General features: G+C 39.5%; 1 protein-coding gene across 4 annotated transcripts in view; it reads right to left on the reverse strand.

Moving 5' to 3' along the window:
- The window catches only part of npnta (nephronectin a), a 198,362-nt gene that overhangs the window by 128,063 nt on the left and 51,484 nt on the right, over positions 1–18,815 (reverse strand). For all 4 annotated transcript variants that reach the window (XM_034187626.1, XM_034187627.1, XM_034187628.1 and 1 more), the window contains exon 2: positions 12,164–12,264. In XM_034187626.1, the coding sequence (XP_034043517.1) occupies positions 12,164–12,264 (101 nt within the window). The remainder of the gene's footprint in view (positions 1–12,163; positions 12,265–18,815) is intronic.

Raw genomic sequence — 18,815 nt, forward strand, 5'->3', positions numbered from 1 at the left:
TGATCCAGAGTATCAAAGAATCCAGTAATTGCAGAAGGCCAAGGGTCCGTCCAAGTTTCACTAGGCTGTGACAGATAGATGGCTATTTTGGAGATGTGGGAATGGGCCGCTTGTCTGCCTGAGTGGTTGCCATCCAGTACCTGGGGTTATTCCGTGGTGTTGTGGATGTGGCAAGGTGCAGCCCCAGCACCTGCTCTCAAACCTGACTTGATTTACTGACTGATATAAACCGTGAATTGTCTCTTTAGCCCCAGCTGATTGGACCAGTATCCTGAGAAATGTGTTTTTGAAGTATATATATTTTCATCTACCTTGAGCTACAGTGCGTAGGGCAACGCAGCAAATGTGTGGTGTACCTGCATGGTGAAAGTCACCTGTCTTTCTTGATGTGTGTTACAAACATCAAGCTCATCCATGACCTCTATTATTTTGTTGCGGTTAAAGCTGCACACCTGACTGCCAAGGTTGGGGATAATCATTCTGGTTCAAATTACAAATGAACCCAAAACACCCAAAATATGAATATGATAATCCTTTATTATGGCAAAGGCTACATATCTGCAAGAGTGTGTGTAGCTATCTGCCAGGAAGCACCTACATGATGGGGAGGATCCACTAGTCCTAGGGTCCACATCTCCTAGAGTCCACTGGTCCAAGGGTCCACGTCTTTATATTATTTAATGGTGTATATTACAACCCCAAACTGATTTTAAAGCTCACAATAAATGTAATGCTTTCAAACAGCTAACAAACTAAATAAAGTTTTGTTCAATTTACAAAAATAAAACATGATTCTGTTGACATACATCATTAATCACCTTTAATTGTACTGTTCTATAAATCTGTTGAATTGAAAATCAACAAATAATGGTAATTCACCATAATTAAATGGGTTTTCTTTTAATTGTCACACTTTTGTAACATTACTTAACCTACTTTAGTGGAACATATAGCCTACCACAAATTAAAACCAACTTCAACATGCTCGCCTTAATACCAGGACTAGGACTAGTGGACCCTAGGACTAGTGGGAAGTTCCCCTACAGGATTCCGTCATGCATCAATGCAAAAGCGCTTCAGTTAGCTTAGATAAGAGCTAGAACGTGTGGTCAATGTAACAAGAGTGTGAAAGATGACTGAGGTCAAACATGTGGCTTCCTTTATAATTAAACAAAAAAGGACATGGCAAATGTTTGTGGAAAGCTAACTAACTGCAAATCAGGTTCCATATCACATCACAGTGACTCTTACATGCCGCTAATATTCAGGTTAAGGTCAATATTCCGGTTTCTGAATCATTAAGAATAAAATTTACATGCTTAAGCAGACAGAGTTACTCCTGTATACATGGTCACTGGTATCATTTGGAATATCCCCATCTAAACAGCGACGTATGGACAACGTCCAGACGCACCGAGAACGTCATGACGCAAATATGCGTCATTTCCGTTTCTTCTTCCTCTTTCTACCATCAGTAAAAGACATTATATTCATGTCTTTCATGATACTAATGAAGTATTCGGTTTCCTCCTCACTCCAAAAGTGTGGTGCTGTACTGCCGCGTCTGGATTTCTCCATACTTGTTTACTTCTGCTTCTGTGGTTTCCGGTGGGTTGCGCGCGCCGCATACAAGTAGTTGCCGGTCTCAAAAGACCAAGATTCCTTGCGGATAGGACATGCGCAGAACACAAAATAATGTTCCTTTCTATGGGGATATTCCGATGCATGTTTATGTGACCTGATATTCGGGTTAGAAAAGGAGTAACCCAGGGGTCTTATTCGGGTTTTTAAAAACTGGAATATGAGCATATTCAGGTTTTTGTGGGTGTTTACATGGCCGTGCGCAACCGGGTTATTGCTAATATTCCGGTTATGAAAGGGTTATTGGCTGCATGTAAACGTAGTCAGTGTCGATCTTGCACTCTCTGAGCCCGAGTGTGTCACAAATCGACACTAGTAGCACCTTCAGTGCAGCCAGGGACAGCTAGCTGTGACACTTCGTTGTCATCCGCAATGAAGCGAAGCTGACCCAAGAGAAAAATCAGGACTGTGGCAGAGCGGTAACCGTATTTGTGGCAAAATGCTACTTTACTTCTGTTATCGATGAATCTCCATCATTTAGGCAGGTGAAGTTCAGAAAAAAGAAACTCTGATGAAGGTACTATCACATCAACTACAGACGGACTATATCAGCTTTACCATCTGCTTTTCAGACAGCCAGTGATTTATCACAACTTGTTGAAAAGGTGTAGAACATGAAACCTTTGAAAGTATTCCTGACTCCACATGGAACACATGGCACTCCAGAAAGACTCGGAAAACACATTCAAACACTGCTGTTCAGCTGGTCGACTGAGTAATGGGAAAATCTACATTTTATAATGTGCTTAATTTCCCATTAAACAACTGTCACCCGTGATGTATTAGCATCCGTGAGCACAGAGGCAAAACAATCAACGTGTTGTAGAACGCTCGACCAGCTACGTTACAAACCGGGATCATTTTCATCCGCTTGCTTGGTTTGAAGCAGGGAAAATATTCACAAATTAAACATGTAATCAAAGCTTCTGTGATAATGAACTGATCTTTTAAATTTGACTGCCAAACCCCACTTGTAGTCCAGCTCGAATTTCGTAAACCTTAATTTTGTGAAGGCAGTGAGCCCGGTACAGATGCACTGGGAGGTATTCGATATCGCAGGGGGAGAATCCAGCCAATATTACGGTTGCATCTGGCTCTGTGTTCAAACAAACACCACATGATCCAGTTGAACTGTGTCAGTAAAATACTTGTGTTCTGCACAAACGATTTAAACCAGATTGTGCAGTTCATGTGTCAAGGCCTTGGAAAAGCATGGGAGAATGTTTCTGAACAAGGCTGACTGCTGCAAGCAAAAAAATAAAAAATAAAAATAAAAGATCAGCTCTCAATTCAAGTCCCCTGTTGGGGGTGTTCAGTGTGTCTCACCGTTTCGATTTATTTTAATGCCAGAGGTTTAAATAAGAATATCATTATTTCATTTTGTTTGAAACACAAGAAGCCAGAGGTTGATTAAAATCCGATTTGTCTTGGGAAAAAAAACTCACTTGTTAATCTTTGTGAGGGAAGAAGAGCAACATAAATCTCTAAGAGTGCAAACGTGAAGTCATACCGTTTGTGTTCCACACAACAAAATAATTGAACAGCAAGTGGAAATGTGGCTCACTGCCTTAGCAGCCAACTGAGAAATAGTAGGAACATAAAAATAACTAAACTTTTCAATTCTGTACAGGCTGTTGGACCAGACGAGCAGTGTGTGACATATTTCCCACAAGAATTCACAAACATCACTTATAGCATGCCGTCAATGAGTTTAAATACATTAAAAAATAAAATTTAACAGGGAAAAGCCCAGATTTTACAACCTGGGTTCCGTTTTTTAGACATTTTGGGAGACATGTTTTCACTTGGAACAAAAACTAAATTAACTGTCGCATGATTGATTTACAATGCAAAACACTGCCATAAGCTAACAAGCTAATTAATGTAATGGCACGGGGTAAGCTAACACCCACAAAGTAAACTGCTTCTTGTCACCACTGAAAGGTGAAAATGTCATTATAAGCATCGGTTTGCATGGATTGGCTCCCTGTGGTGGTAAATGTGTGCATATTTACCTCAATCAAAGTAAAGAAACTGTTTGAACTGACAGATTATACAGTTAGCCAGTGACATTAGCCTAGCCGTCCTCTTCCGGGGCTGCTCTCCAATGATTACAAATCGATCATTCTGTAAGACACAGCCCCTCATCCATAGTCTATGTAAAATCAGTCAGTGGAAAGCAGCACCAGAAGATGATGGCGAGGGTAATGTAAGTAACTATCTGTAAAATCAGCTATTTTAAAAAGTTTATGTGCATTTACTGTCATATACAAAAACATACACACATTTACATCTGTGGGTATCTTCGTGCTCACGGACCTTTCTAATGACATTTTTGCCTGTTCAGTAATGACAAGGAGCAGTTTAATGACAATGTGTTTCACTTGCCCCATGACATTACAGTGTTTGCATTTTAATTAGTAATATGCTGGTTATTTGTTGTGTATTGTGATTATTTTTGTTCCGAGTGATAATACAACACAAGACACCTAAAATAGAGCCCAGCTTTTAAAATATCAAACTTCCTTTTTAACACTCATCATTTGTGGACAAAACAAAACAGCAAGAGATAATTAACGATAATCATTATCATGTGTGGCCAAAATGAACATGCAGTGTTTCAGTTCATGATTCATCCTCCACAGAAAATCAACACATATATATACCATTAAACACACCAAGCCATGCACTAAATGTGATTTGTAACCCACATTAGTAAATTCACACTTCCCCAGTTAGCGTCATGGCAATCAAATGTCTGACACCAGCAGCGATACCAATGCAAATTATGACAGGACACATTTTCTGGATCCTCCTGTGTCAATTGTCATAGAAGACTCCTCTATGACAACTGACAGCATTGTGGACAACTGTACATACACAACAATGTTCTTGTTGCTGTTGTTCTGTGTGGTGGTGGATGGTGGATGGGGACACAAAAAAAACAAAAGTGTAATTGTGAATATTTGGCAAATAGTCCCAGAATTTTTCTAGGAAATGCACAAAACTGACAGTTCTGCAATATGATTACAGGTCTGTAGTTCTGCAGGTCTTTGTTTGCTGGTCCTATGGGTGACTTGTTCAACAGCTCAGTGGTCCTACGGGTCATTGATCCTATGGATCATTGGTCCTATAGGTCCCTGGTCCTATAGGTCGTTGGTCCTATGGGCCATTGGTCCTACGGGACCTTGCAAATGGTGCAAAAATGCAAATCACTAAATCGCCCACCGCAACAACGTAACAGTGTCCAGGAAAAGCAAAAGCACTCACAGACCTTGTTGTAGATCATACCCTTGCACCACATACAACAATAAGATGTTAACTAAGAACAGAAATCCTGCTAGGGTGGTTAAGTTATATGTACATAATACCGAATGGATGTAAATCAAATCAATTTTATTTATATAGCGCCAAATCAAAACAAACAGTTGCCCCAAGGCGCTTTATATTGTAAGGCAAAAGCCATACAATAATTACAGAAAAACCCCAACGGTCAAAACGACCCCCTGTGAGCAAGCACTTGGCGACAGTGGGAAGGAAAACCCACTGTTGCCTCGAGGGGGGTGTACTAACACCCCCCTCGATGTTAGTACGTACATCGAGGGGGCCTCGATGTACAGTACTATATTGAAGTACTGTCTTGTGACGAAGCATTGACCCAACAATTATGATGGTAATGTTGAAAGGGGTTGTGAACACATTAAAATTTCTGAGTTACTGTAAAAATACAGACACACTACAAATACAATATCACCAAAGACTAGAGTCTATAAGGCAGTAAAAGTTCACTGGCTCACAGGGGACACATTAAGAGCAGGTTTTAGCCTAGAATGAACTTAAATTCTCTGTGGAGATGAACTCTCCTGAGTTATTTATAATGTTATGTCTGACACGTAACAGTTCTGTATCATCGGAAATAGTACTCATGTACCTACGTATAATATGAATAGATGAATGAGTATGAAATGCACAGTACCATGTCCATTGTTGTGGTTAGGTGTTACCGTAATGTACTCATAATATTATCAGTTATCAAGTTGTTCACCAATGAATATGGCTTTATATCATTGGTAAAACAACTTGATAACGATTTTATCATATACCTATAAATGATAAATGTTGTATGGTTTTCTGAAGGGTGTAAAAAGCAACATTCATCGGTGAACAACTTGATCATGATTTTATCATATACAGTGGTCCCTCGTTTATCGCGGGAGTTACGTTCTAAAAATAAACTGCAATAGGCAAAATCCGCGAAGTAGTCAGCATTATTTTTTACAATTATTATAGATGTTTTAAGGCTGTAAAACCCCTCACTACACACTTTATACACTTTTCTCAAACAGGCATTAACATTTTCTCACTTTTCTCTCCTGTGTAAACACTCAAAGTTCAAACCTTAGTAGAAAAAAATAGAACATTTTCCTATAAATAATTATGATGGCTTTTAGAACTAACGAATTTAATTTTAACAATCAACCTACGAGATTGGACACGTAAGAAATTATTAATAGTGACTCACCAGTATTTCACAGTTCCTCTGACAGCGCCTCTTCGCCGCTCCGCTGTCCGGATTGGCTGATTACTCGGGTAGTATGAAAAATATTACCCGTCCACGAAAAGGGTGTATTGCTATTTATTCTTTAGTGTTTTATCCAATCATACTGGTGTATCATTTATGATCATTTGTGATATTGCGTGAATAAAATAACAAAAGGTAAATGAGTCAAGATGGCAATAAAGTTACGTTGGTGAATAAGCACCAGTCACCAACATCCAACGTCCATAGGACCATCAACCCGTAGAATTATTGATCTGACCTATAGGATTATTGATCCGTCTCCCTTAACATTTGATGTAGTGAATGAGAATTTCCATGACTTAATGCTGTTTAACGATCAGTCATGGAAGCAAAAAGTGAAAAAAATTACTAAAATTAATTCTTAAGTCAATACATCAGCAATGTCCCAGCATGATGTTTAATACATAAGTTTTTCTTGGGCATTAAATTTACCAAAAAATAAATAATAAATTAAAAAAAAAAAATCAATGAATGCACTTTGATTTTAATAATGTATGAGAAGAATATAAATTGAGTACTTCAGTGCTACAAATCAATGAGCTGTACAATGAGCAGCTGTTGCTCCCATTTTCCTGAAATATTCCTCGCATGTTACAACTATGAAATTGTGCATTTGGGAACAGGGGTATAGTGCTTTTTCCACTTTTAAAGGAGAGATTAAAAAGAATTAAAAAAAAAAAACATTCTGGACCACTGACTCTACTGTGTTCTGCCATTTTGTATGTGCATTAACATTTTGTTAAAGGGATCACATTATGGAAGTATTGTACATATATTGTATTATGTAAGCATTATGTATGTATGTCGCCCACCCCAAGTTTAAATTAACTCATGATTGAGGTTTGAGGTGTAACATCCCACAGTTGTGCAATTCTTTGACAGTGCATGTATGGACAAAGAAGGAGGCCTCTTGCCAGCAAATCAGATTATGCTTCGGAAACATGCCTGTGTTCCAAGAGGAGCTCACGTTACACATTTAATGATGCCATTTAGTGTACGCACCCACAAAAAGCCCGCTTTATCTGGATCAAGGCAAAACTTTTATAGATTCTTCCTTGACTCGTGCCCCACCTTTCCAAAGTTTTGTGAAGATTGTTTCTGAAATTATTCCTGCTGAATATGTGGCATGATGTGAAAAGTGTATTTGTAGTAGAAACTGAAAAAGTTTTTTTTTTTTACTTAATAATAGAAAACAAATAATGCATCCCTGCCCTGACCAATAAATAAATAAATAAATAAAAGATTATTTGCACTCTATGATGCACGTGACCCTTTTGTCATCCCATCCACAGCAGCTTTGTAAAGTTGATGAAGAGAAACGCTGCTTTGCTCTGTGAATGGAACTCCACATATAAAAGACACCCAGACTCAACCTTAGATAGAAACGTGTTGTGTTTAGATCTGCAGGATGGAATTTTCATACCACCGGACTTTTTCAAGCCTGAACGATCACCTCAACTCAAAGGACTTTGCAGCAAACTAAGCGATAGCACAGCGGCCGGTACAACTAGGTTTGTTAATTCACACTCGTGATCAAGTGTCCAGATGCAAAACATCCTTGATTCCACGAGGAGCGCCTTCATGAAGTCGCGTGTGCGCCGTGGGTTTTACGTCATCATGCATGGCAGTTTTTTCAGCTTTTCGTTTTAGAAAGTGATCAGATTCACCCTGTATGCTGGCTTTCTATCTGGCTCAATCTGCTTCTGAGCCCTGTGGTACGCCCAAGGGCCAACCTTGGGTGCTGAAAAATGAAGTCAACACAGAAGTGCCAAATCTTGCAGTTCCTAGAACGACCACTAGAGGTTGGCTCCAAAAGAGAGACTTAATCCGCATAGACTGCCGTATTGAACTACCCACTTTATAGCAGAAATAAATGTTTACAGCCAGAAAGCACGTTTGGTCTCCATAGCTAGTTTTCCCGTTGACGAGAACTGTACGCGGGGACATTTATATAGCAATAGTACTGCGGACAAGACTGTGTTTGCACTTTCAGAATATATTTTTGCTATTATTATTATTGTCAAAATCCAACCCCTCGTCCGTGTCGTGACACCTGCATAGCAGATCAGGATAGCTGGATAAAAAAAATGGTGCGCACTTCAAACTCTGTACCAGTTTTTAAATTCTGTTAATAGGCCTACTATAACGTGAATTATAGATTAATCATTTCTGCAATGTTTTTCTGTGAATTTTATGGTCATATTTGGTGCACATATTTGCAGAAAGCCGAAGCAAACAGTCTTATTTCCTCATTCAGCTCCGTGTCAGGGCAGGAGAAGTAGAGAAAAAAAGGCATGCCTTCCCCTTTGTCATTGGTGGAAACGCACGACCTAAGCCAATCAGGATCACTAACACATGTGGGGTGGTCTCTGACGACTTTCTGGACAAAACGTTACCAAAGGCAGACAAAAGTATGAACACTGTCTCCAGCTGGACAGAAGCAGGAATGACCAGTGATGGGCACAGATAACCAAAAACTTAACTTCGATAACAGATAATAAGATAACTGAAAAGTTATCTTTGATAAAGATAAACCGATAAACCACCCAAAAATGTATCGGAAGTTACAGATAATCGATAACCGATAAATTCCAGTGTTGTCTATGGGACATTTGCAGTTACTAAAGAGCTGAAATTGATTTTTAACACGATTGCTTTTGAAAGCATCAAAAGCGGTAAAAGACCTAAAGAATAAGCAAGAATGTTTGACCATGCTGTCCCCTGCAGGAAGCAGCACAGACAAATCCTGAGAGCACCCACAAAAATCAACACTTTACTAATCATAATCATTTTTCTTTCAACATTCTGCCCCTGCTGGAAGCTCTTGTTTACACCAGCGCTCCCACCACAGAGGCACACCAAGAGCAGCCATAACACCAGCTCCCTATCAATTTCAACACTCCGGTCAGGCGGAGGTCTTGAAAAATAAAGTCATACTAACTTATGGTTTTTTGAAAATAGTGATAGAATAACTCCATTAATGTCAATTCTGTAATTTGTACAAAGTTAAAATATAACATATATCTTTTAATGTTGAATAAGGCACTAATTCTGAGGTTTTGTAACAAACACAGGCCACAAAGCATTCTGGGTAAAAGTGCTAAACAGTGATTGGTTCAGTAATCCATTATGTAAACCAACACATTAATGTGACATGTGTCATGTGTTGGTTTAAAGATAAATGTGCTTTTGTAAAATATTCCATTTTTATTTGTAAAAACAGGCATTTTTACGGAGCCCTGGAAGTGTCATCGCAATTGCATGTTTTAAAACTTTTATGATGTTGTAAAACATGCACTCAATATTAGTAAGTAAGTAAATTTATTTATATAGTGCCTTTCACAGACATAAGGCCATGTACACACGTTGTCGGGTATTTGTAAAACCGAATATCTTACCCTTTCAGTTTGGGGAAAAAAACTTCATCCACACTACGTTGTTTAAAAAAAAAAATCCATCCACATCGAACCGTATAAATGTGTTGTAATTAGTCTGCCAAACCTCTGGGTGGCGGTACTGATTAAAATTCTATCCAATCAGGAGCCTTATTCTCTTGTCGTCACTTCCACAAAAACTAAAAACATGGCGCCAACCTCGTTCGTGTGGACCGATAAGGAGCCGGAATTACTTCTAACCGTAGTTTTAGAATACAAAGTTAACATATATGCACACAAAAAGCGCCTGGACAATGGACAATACCAACACTTTGAGAGCAGCCATGTACCCAGACGTTTAATACTGCCATGAACATTCCTGGCCAGTAGATGGCAGTAGTGGCCTTGAAAAAAATGTCAAACAAAATTCCAGATAATCCGTGTCTGCTACATTTAAGATGCGTGGAATTTAACAAACGCAAATACACTAACGTCTATAAACTCAGAGAATATATTCACGAGAGTTTTAGACACTAGAGTTTAATGCTGTTATCTGTGGACCCTGAACAATGTGTCTGAAATGCATTTGTCCTGTCGTGAACGTCTGAGATTACCTTATGCTACCTATAATGCATTTCTGCCTGGCACAGCATGTGCTCACAAAACCTTAAAAATTAGCACATTACTTTAAAACGAAAACATATATCTGATATTTCACTTTATAAACTTCAGACATGACAATAATTTTAAATAACTTGTCTAAAATGAGTGGTTAAAATTTGAACCATAAGTTAAACATGTATGCCTCTGGATGACTTGGTGACATTGTGATTATATTAGTATGGTGTTAAAGGAAATGACTTTTTTTTTGGTCACCAGTTCTCCTTTGCTTACAGACAATAGAGTGGTTTCTGATTGCAGAGGGTAAAACAACATGCCTATTAGGAAACTTTTAACAGGTAGGTCTCAACAGCTTTAACAGTTTTAAAAATGTTTTTCACTGTTCAGCTTAGTTTAGTACGTTATCGGTCTAAAAGTTATCAGACGGTAATTCATTGGAAGATAATTAGTCCGATGATGGTTTTTAAATTTATCTAAAAAGATAATCCAATAATGAAAACATTATCTTCGATAATTATGTTATCGGATTATCGGAAGTGTGCCCACCACTGGGAATGACAATGTGTTAGGTCATTCCAATGTCCAAAATTACATGTCCAACACAAGTCAAGGAGGACTTGTTGGACAGGAACTGTTTTTCTGAGTGGCAAAAATATAATTTGTGTGGCATGCAATAGAAAGTTGTACAAAAATGCCTGAAGCAGTTCCTGCATTTTAACATAAATAGTTGAATATAACTGCTTTTTGTTTTTTGTTTTGCTACATTTGTTCATGTTTTTGAAATTTACAATTTGTTTTTGCATTCTAAGTTATTAAAATGGTGTTTGTGTTTGTTTGCATTATTTTGCACCATTTTTGAGTTTTCATTTTGAGTTTTGAGATCCACACAATAAATGTTCTCAAAATTACATTATACCTGTTTTTGTTTTTGTTTTATTTATTTTTAATCACTTTAGCTTTGCTAAGGGACTACATAACACATTCAACACACTTCCATTATAATTTTTACACCATTACCATGAAGGAATTCAATTTATACCGTGATATGAATTTTAGGTCATATCGCCCAGCCCTACACGACGATTACAAATATCTGAGATAATACTGCTTACTGTGAGGTTGATTTGACTAACAAACCATCAAAGAACCCTTACCAAAAAATAGTACTTATAAGTATATAAAAAGTAAACTAGAAGTATACTTGAAACATACTTGCATGTACTACTTTTTGGTAAGGGAAGTCTGCATGTTAGCACCAGATTAGCATTAATTGGTGATGTTACTCCACTGTTACTAAGCCAATAAGCCAATCGTACATTTTAATATGTGTGCACAAGCCAGCTGCTCTGAAAACCACAGTCTGGTTCAGACTTCTTTCATAATTCACCTTTTTTTTGCCAGAGGGTTAATTAGGTGTTAGGCTGAGTCAGGTACAGCCCCCTTTAAGGTCTTTTACATTGCCTGACAGCCCTCATATTGACGCGTGCCACCGGCTGGAACTTTCTTTTCATGCCACCAGTTGCGACCCTCTGCTTTAGCTGCTACACCGCGTCCACGTGCACAGTACAAATCTGTAATCGGCCTCTTTTCCACCATCGCTGAATGTGTCCACCTGCAGCTCCTCATTATGACAGCACGCGGCGTGAACCCAAAAGCCAGCCGGCCCTCCAACACCTGTTACCATCAGTCTCTGCTCAGACTGTCCCAGGTGTGACGCCCCAATATGTGTCTGTACTGCGACTACGTGCACGTGTGATCCCCAGAGCTTTTAGTGTCTGCCATGGTGTTAAAGCGTCTCCGCTGTCTAACACCATCTTTGACTGCAGCTTGACACCTTGCAACCTTGTTAGTCCCGTTTGCCCCGAGCAGCAGCAGCAGCAGCAGCAGCAGCAGCAAAAGCAGAAGCAGCAGAAGCAGAAGCAGCAGCAGGCACAATGCCACTCACGCTGGCAGTGACCCCAGGAACGCCTCGTCCATCCCCAGCAGCAGTCGATCCTGGCGCCGTACCGACACAGACCATTGGAGGAAGCCATCTGCCGTGGCCACCTGTGAGACGATGACAATTAGTTCACAGCCAATTAAGGCCTTTTGATGAAAAGTCTTTGGAATGTTGCACACAGGGAGGCTTCAAAACATTCACTTGATTCATTTTCACGCGGAATATCACACAGAGACTTTTCTTTCTTTCTTTCTTTCTCTCTGCTGTGTGAACAAATTTAATTTTATTACGTGAGAGAACGTGGAGGGCCAGGAGACAAAAAAATAAATTAAAAAATTAACATAACCATAGAAAACAGGAATTTCAGTTATGACATTTCATTCCATGGATCGGTTTAATCAGTTACAATGAATACCATTCATTTCCAAAATACATATCGAGTGTAAGTGACTCATGTTTATGGAATCGTTGCAGTATTTCATTGTGTGACTTAGTCGATGTTTCGCAGTTGTGAATCTCGCGCCATCTGGCGATCCGTGACTTTTGTTGATGTCATGATAAAAAAACTTGATAAATTTAGATTTTTTTAAGGGTATGAAAGAGCATGCAAATCATCATTGCAGACTCTAGTACATTCACATATAGCAGCCTTATCAGTCCTTTCAGCACACAAAAAGGTCAAGGTCAAAGGTCAAGGTCACAGGAAGATCAAACACTAAAATCATAAAAAAAAAACCTTTTCTGGTTGCAATTTGTGCCTTTTTTGCCTCCAAATTAGGCATGAATATAGTTAAAGGCCTTACCCATCCAGGGCTGGATCCAGAGTGAAAATCTGACAGATGCATTTTTGCCCAATGATAAAATAATAATCATACGCGTCTTGTTATTCAATAATCTTCATTCTTTTATTCGTGTGCAACATACACTGTCACACTTGCAACTGCATCGGTCCAAACCGGTCTGGATCCAGGCCTGCCATCAGTCCCTCTACATGGTGGTTGTTTCTCATGGTAGTCTCTCTTGTTCATCTTTAAGCAGGATACCGTTTACCTCAGGGTGACAGTTTTCATTTGGATGGTAACTCAGCAGGGATTAATATAGGTGAAGGACCTGTTGTGCCTTTGCTTATACTCTTCTGAGTACCCATCTAGTTGCTGCCCTAGTTGCAAATAAAAGTCAAGCTGTAAAACAATATGTGCCATTTGCAAATGTTTGCTCTTAATCAACCCTAATCCTTGCACTCTACTGTAAGATTTTCAGATAGTTCATGAGCTTTAGTGCGCCACTGTGGCATACAACACTATGTTCTAGACATTGCAATCTTGATAACATCACGTTGCATTTGTGTGCGTGATGTTAAAATGATCATTGTTGAAAGGATGCCAGCTCCAATCAGACTGGAGGCTTCATCGCTGCTCCACTGGCACTTAATCCAGACAAACCTGCGTTACCATTATAACGTGTGTGCAGCACATCACAAATCATCAATCGGGTTATATTTTATCAACCAAATGATCAAAACGATAGCATGTACAGGATACGTCACTGATGTGCCTCAAAAAAAAAAAATTCAGTCATTAAATGAATGAGCAAATAATACGGGCTCTGCTGACAACGATTTTTCCAACTGATGTGGGTTATTGCAAACAGCACATTCTGGAAGAGAAATTACAGGCGGATGTTTTTGTTACACCGTGTTCTGTTCTCCTCTGAGCGACAAATAGCGTCTTGGCAGGCGGTGAATGTGGATTGCCTTTTTTTATCTCCACACATATTTATGGTGAGAAAAGAGCAAAGGGATCTGTCCTTTAAAGGATACCGATGGAAAAAAAAAACACATACTGTTTACTTCAACACCTTGGCTCTAAAACAGCACCAAAAAATCGTACAAGGTAAAAATGGATCAGTAACTGGAGAGAACTCACTAAAGTCCATATTTGTGTAATCACAGGACTGCAATATGTCATCATGTTATCTTCGTCTTCTTTCAGCTACTCCCAGCAGATCAATCATTTCCATCTCACCCTGTCCTCTGTATCTTCCTCTGTCACAACAACCACCTGCATGGCCTCCCTCACCATATCCATAAACCTCCTCTTTGGCCTCCCTTTGCCTGGTGGCTCCATCCTCAGCATCCTTCTCCCTATATACCCTGGGTCCCTCCTCTGCACATGTCCAAACCATCTAAATGTCACCTCTCTGGCTTTGTCCCCAAACCGCCCAACCTCAACTGTCCCTCTGATATGTTCATTCCTAATCCTGTCCATTCTCCTCACTCCCAAAGAGAATCACAACTTCTTCAGTTCTGCCTCCTGTGTTTTTGTTAGTGCCATTAAGCCGTAGTCTCACTACTGTCTTGTAAACTTTCACCTTCAATCTTGCAGGTATTCTTTGGTCCCAACTCACTCCTGCCACCTTTTTCCACCCATTCCACCCTGCCTTCACTCTCTTCTTCACCTCTCTACCACACTCCCCATTACTTTGGACACTACCCCAAGTATTTAAACTCATCTACTTTCACCATTCCTGCTCATTGTAACTGCACTATTCAACTGGGCTCCCTCTCATTTACACACATGTACTCAATCTTGCTCCTACTGACTTTCATTCCACTGCTCTCCAGAGCATATCTTTTAAGTTTCCAGGCTAGACTCAACCTGCTCTCTACTCTCACTACAGATTACAATGTCATCTGCAAACATCATAGTCCATGGAGACTCATGTCTGTCATTCCTACTGCACATCTCACCGCTGTCACACTATCCTTGTACATGTCCTGCACTACCCTCACATATTCCTCTGCCACTCCAGACTTCCTCATGCAATACCATAACTCTTCTCTTGTGACCCTGTTATAAGATTTCTTTAAACCCACAAACACACAATGTAATTCTTTATGGCCTTCTCAATACTTCTCTGTCAGTATTCTCAGAGCAAACATTGCATCTTTAGTGCTCTTTCTCACCATAAAACCATATTGCTGCTCACAGACCACCACCTGTTTTCTAAGCATAGCATCTACTACTCTTTTCCATAACTTCAAGCTGTGGCTGGTCAGTTTTATGCCTCTTTAGTTACTGCAGCTCTACACATCACCCTTGTTCTTGAAAATAGGAACCAGCCCACTCATCAGGCATTATCTCACCTTCCAAGATTTTATTACACAATCTGGTTAGAAATTCCACTGCCGTCTCTCCAAGACATTTCCATGCCTCCACTGGAATGTCGTCTGGACCAACTGCCTTTCCACTCTTCATCCTCTCCATAGCTACCCTCACTTCTTCCTTACTAATCCCATGCACTTACTGATTTACTCTCTCCACATCATCCGGTCTTTTCTTTCTCTTTCTCTCTTTCTCTCTCTCTCTCTCTATCTATCTCTCTCTCTCTCTCTCAGCTCCTCAAAATATTCCATCTCCCCACTCAACACACTATCCCCGCTTACCATTACAATCTGCATCTTTTACCACCCTAACCTGCTGTACATCCTTTCCAGCTCTGTGCCTTTGTCTGACCAAACGGGACAGTCATTTTCTCCTTCCTTACTGTTCAACTTCATGTACAGCTCACTAAATGCCTTTTCCTTAGCATTTTCCACTTCTCTTGTCGCCATATGCCACATCTCCTTGTACTCCCATCTACTTTCTTCCGATTTCACTCGATAAAATCAGAAAACATTATGGATGCACAGAGTAATAAATTTGACTTTTGTTGTCTTTATAAGGTTTTGTGTCAGGGGTTGTGGACAAGTGGTTAGTGCACATGATTTCAGTGCGGAAAGTTCCTGGTTCAAACCCTGCCACATTCCTGTATGTAATATGGAGCTGCATCAGGAACAGCATCTGGAATAAAACTTGTGCTAAATCAGCATGCAGATCCACCTTGGATCTGCTGTGATGACCTCGAGTGAAAACAAGGGAGCAGCCAAAGGGACATTTACTGTCTTTTTAAGAAACAAGTAAGTTGTTTTATGGATTTTTTCACTGCCTCAGGCAACCAATAAATATTCTTATTTTTTGTGTTTTTGCACTACCTATAAATATACTATGAAATATTTGCCATAGTTATGTCACTGGGTTTTTATGCTGTACTATGTCAGACAACTTAAAAATAGTGTTGGTACTGATGTTAAAGTTATTAAAAAATGTCTCTAAATTATTTTTTTTTTTATCTTTTATCTTTAGACCCCCTAGTGTTATCAAAAATGGTATCAAATATTTTCTGCGGTGTTGGTATAGAGTTTAAAATTCTAGTTTAGTGTATTTTGCTATTGTACTATGTCAGACAACTTAAAAATTGTCTTGTCACTGATATTGTGTTGTTCTAATCATTATAAAAATATGTTTCTTATATATTATTATTATTACTTCTACTGTTTTTTGTCATTCTAGTGGTATCAAAAATGGTATCAAGTATTTTCCTGGGTGTTGGTATAGAGACTGAAATTCTAGTTTCGTAACAATCTTTTCCTATTTAATGAAAAATGTTTGTGGATAGGCCTAACTTTTTTATGTTGTGCACATGTTGCGATTAAAAAAGTAAATATTTTTGTTGCATGGACAAAATTATTTTGGAGTTCTGCCCCAACATGTAATGGCTTCTGTTCCAGATTAAAACTCACCTTTTGAACCACATGGTGTGAAAATCGGTTTGTTGCTTTTTCAGTTGTGTGTGACATTATGTGAAATTGAAAAATAACTGGTCTAAAGCAGTGACGTATGACCAAGTGTGACTGTTTTGTCCAAACCATAATTCCTCTGTAAACAGAACGCAGATAACGGTGCAGTTTCGTAACAAAGCAGTTTTTAGACTTCCTTGATATAAGGGTCCCTTTTTTTGCCTCCACGAGCAAGTGAGAGTGTCCCTCAGTATTCAGGGCACACTATTCAGCGCTCTGCCTGCCTGTTAGCGCCTCAGTGCCAAAATGAGGAAATGCTAATGCTCACCCACACTGCCAATCACCTCACTGGTGGGGCAGATGCTAAGTGAGAGAGTGGCAGAGCCTGAGAAAATATGTTTGTGTGCTGCCTGGCATGGAGCGACACTCCAAACATGGTGAACAGTTGAAGAAGAAGAGTGCCTGGAGGGCAGCCATGTTTACTTAGGTCTACGCTCCAAAAAGACAGATACACAAAAAAGACCACATGCCTTCTCAAAATGAAAACATTTTCAATTTAAAAAATAAGACAATGCTAAAATATCCTCGACCGTATGAACATTGTCTTCTTTATGATTTGCAGTTGTTTAATTGGTATCCCACTGCAAAGTGTATGTATGTATATATATACACACACACACACACACACACATTTACTGTTATTTAAATTCATTATGAAGATCCTATTGTCTTACGTACAATTTGTACATGTTCAATAAAGCCCCTCTATCAGTCAATCAGTCATAAAGTTATTTTAGTCATAAAATCAGTTATTTATGTTTTAATGGCATCTGCAGGAGGGCGTGCGTGTGTGTATACATGAGCGTTTGACAAGAGCAGAAGTTAGCCTTGAGTTACTGGAAATTAGTATGCACACTGATGTCTGCGAAATGTCTTGTAAATCACTTCAGAGGTATTATCAGATTACAAAAACAGCATTTTCAGTTTTAGAAGTGTTTATTTCTTGCTAGCTTTTACAAAATATATGACAAAGAGGATATATTTAGACACAAACAAAACAGAGTTTGCAGCTAGCTAGACTGCTATCACAGTGCAACTGTACTCTAAGTGGCTGTGACCCCTACCCATCAAAAAAGAATAAAAAGAAACAGAACAGAAGGAAAAAGAATGTGTCTTTTTAACCTCTTAAAATAGGTCAAGGTTTTCCATCTTTGAACTTGTCCAAGATCTATGTCACAAGAATGTTCCCTGTTAATTTTAAGACTGTGACAGCAGTAGGACTAGACTTATGTTGAGCACAGACAGATGGATAGATGGACGCAAAGTTTGTAAAAAGATAAATTAAACACAGCAAAGTCACCCAAGGTCGCAGATGTGGAAGAATGGCTAAAACCAATAGTGGCAACAACATGATACAAGTATATGCTCAACAGACTGAAAGGGGAAATGGATGATAGGACTTAATTATGGAATGAGTTTTGTACTTATGCAAGGTTTACTGTTTAGTTAATACTGAAAAAATAGTATTCTGTGTCCATTTTTTTTGGTTTTCTATTATCTCATTTCATGCGGTTGTTTATTATATAATGACCCTTTCAAAAAACTATTCCATTCCATTTTCTTCCGCTTCATCCGAGGTCAGGTCACAGGGGCAGCAGCTCAAGCAAAGCCGCCAAGAGCTCCCAATCGACACACACCTCCCCCAGCTCCTCCGGGAGAACCCGAGGCATTCCCAAGTCAGCTGCAAGACGTAGTCCCTCCAGTGTGTCCTGGGTCTTCCCCAGGGCCTCCTCCCATTGGGACGTGCCCGGAACACCTCTCCAGCGAGGCGTCCCGGGGGCATCCGAAAAAGATGCCCAAGCCACCTCAGCTGGCTTCTTTTGACGTGGAGGAACGGCGGATCAACTCTGAGCTCCTCACCCTATCTCTAATGGAGCGCCCAGCCACCCTGTGGAAGAAACTCATCTTGGCTGCTTGTATTTGCGATCTTGTTCTTTCAGTCATGAGCCAAATCTCATGACCATAGGTGAGGGTTGGAAC

This window comes from Thalassophryne amazonica, chromosome 15 (assembly GCF_902500255.1).
Source record: "Thalassophryne amazonica chromosome 15, fThaAma1.1, whole genome shotgun sequence".
Lineage (NCBI taxonomy): Eukaryota > Metazoa > Chordata > Actinopteri > Batrachoidiformes > Batrachoididae > Thalassophryne > Thalassophryne amazonica.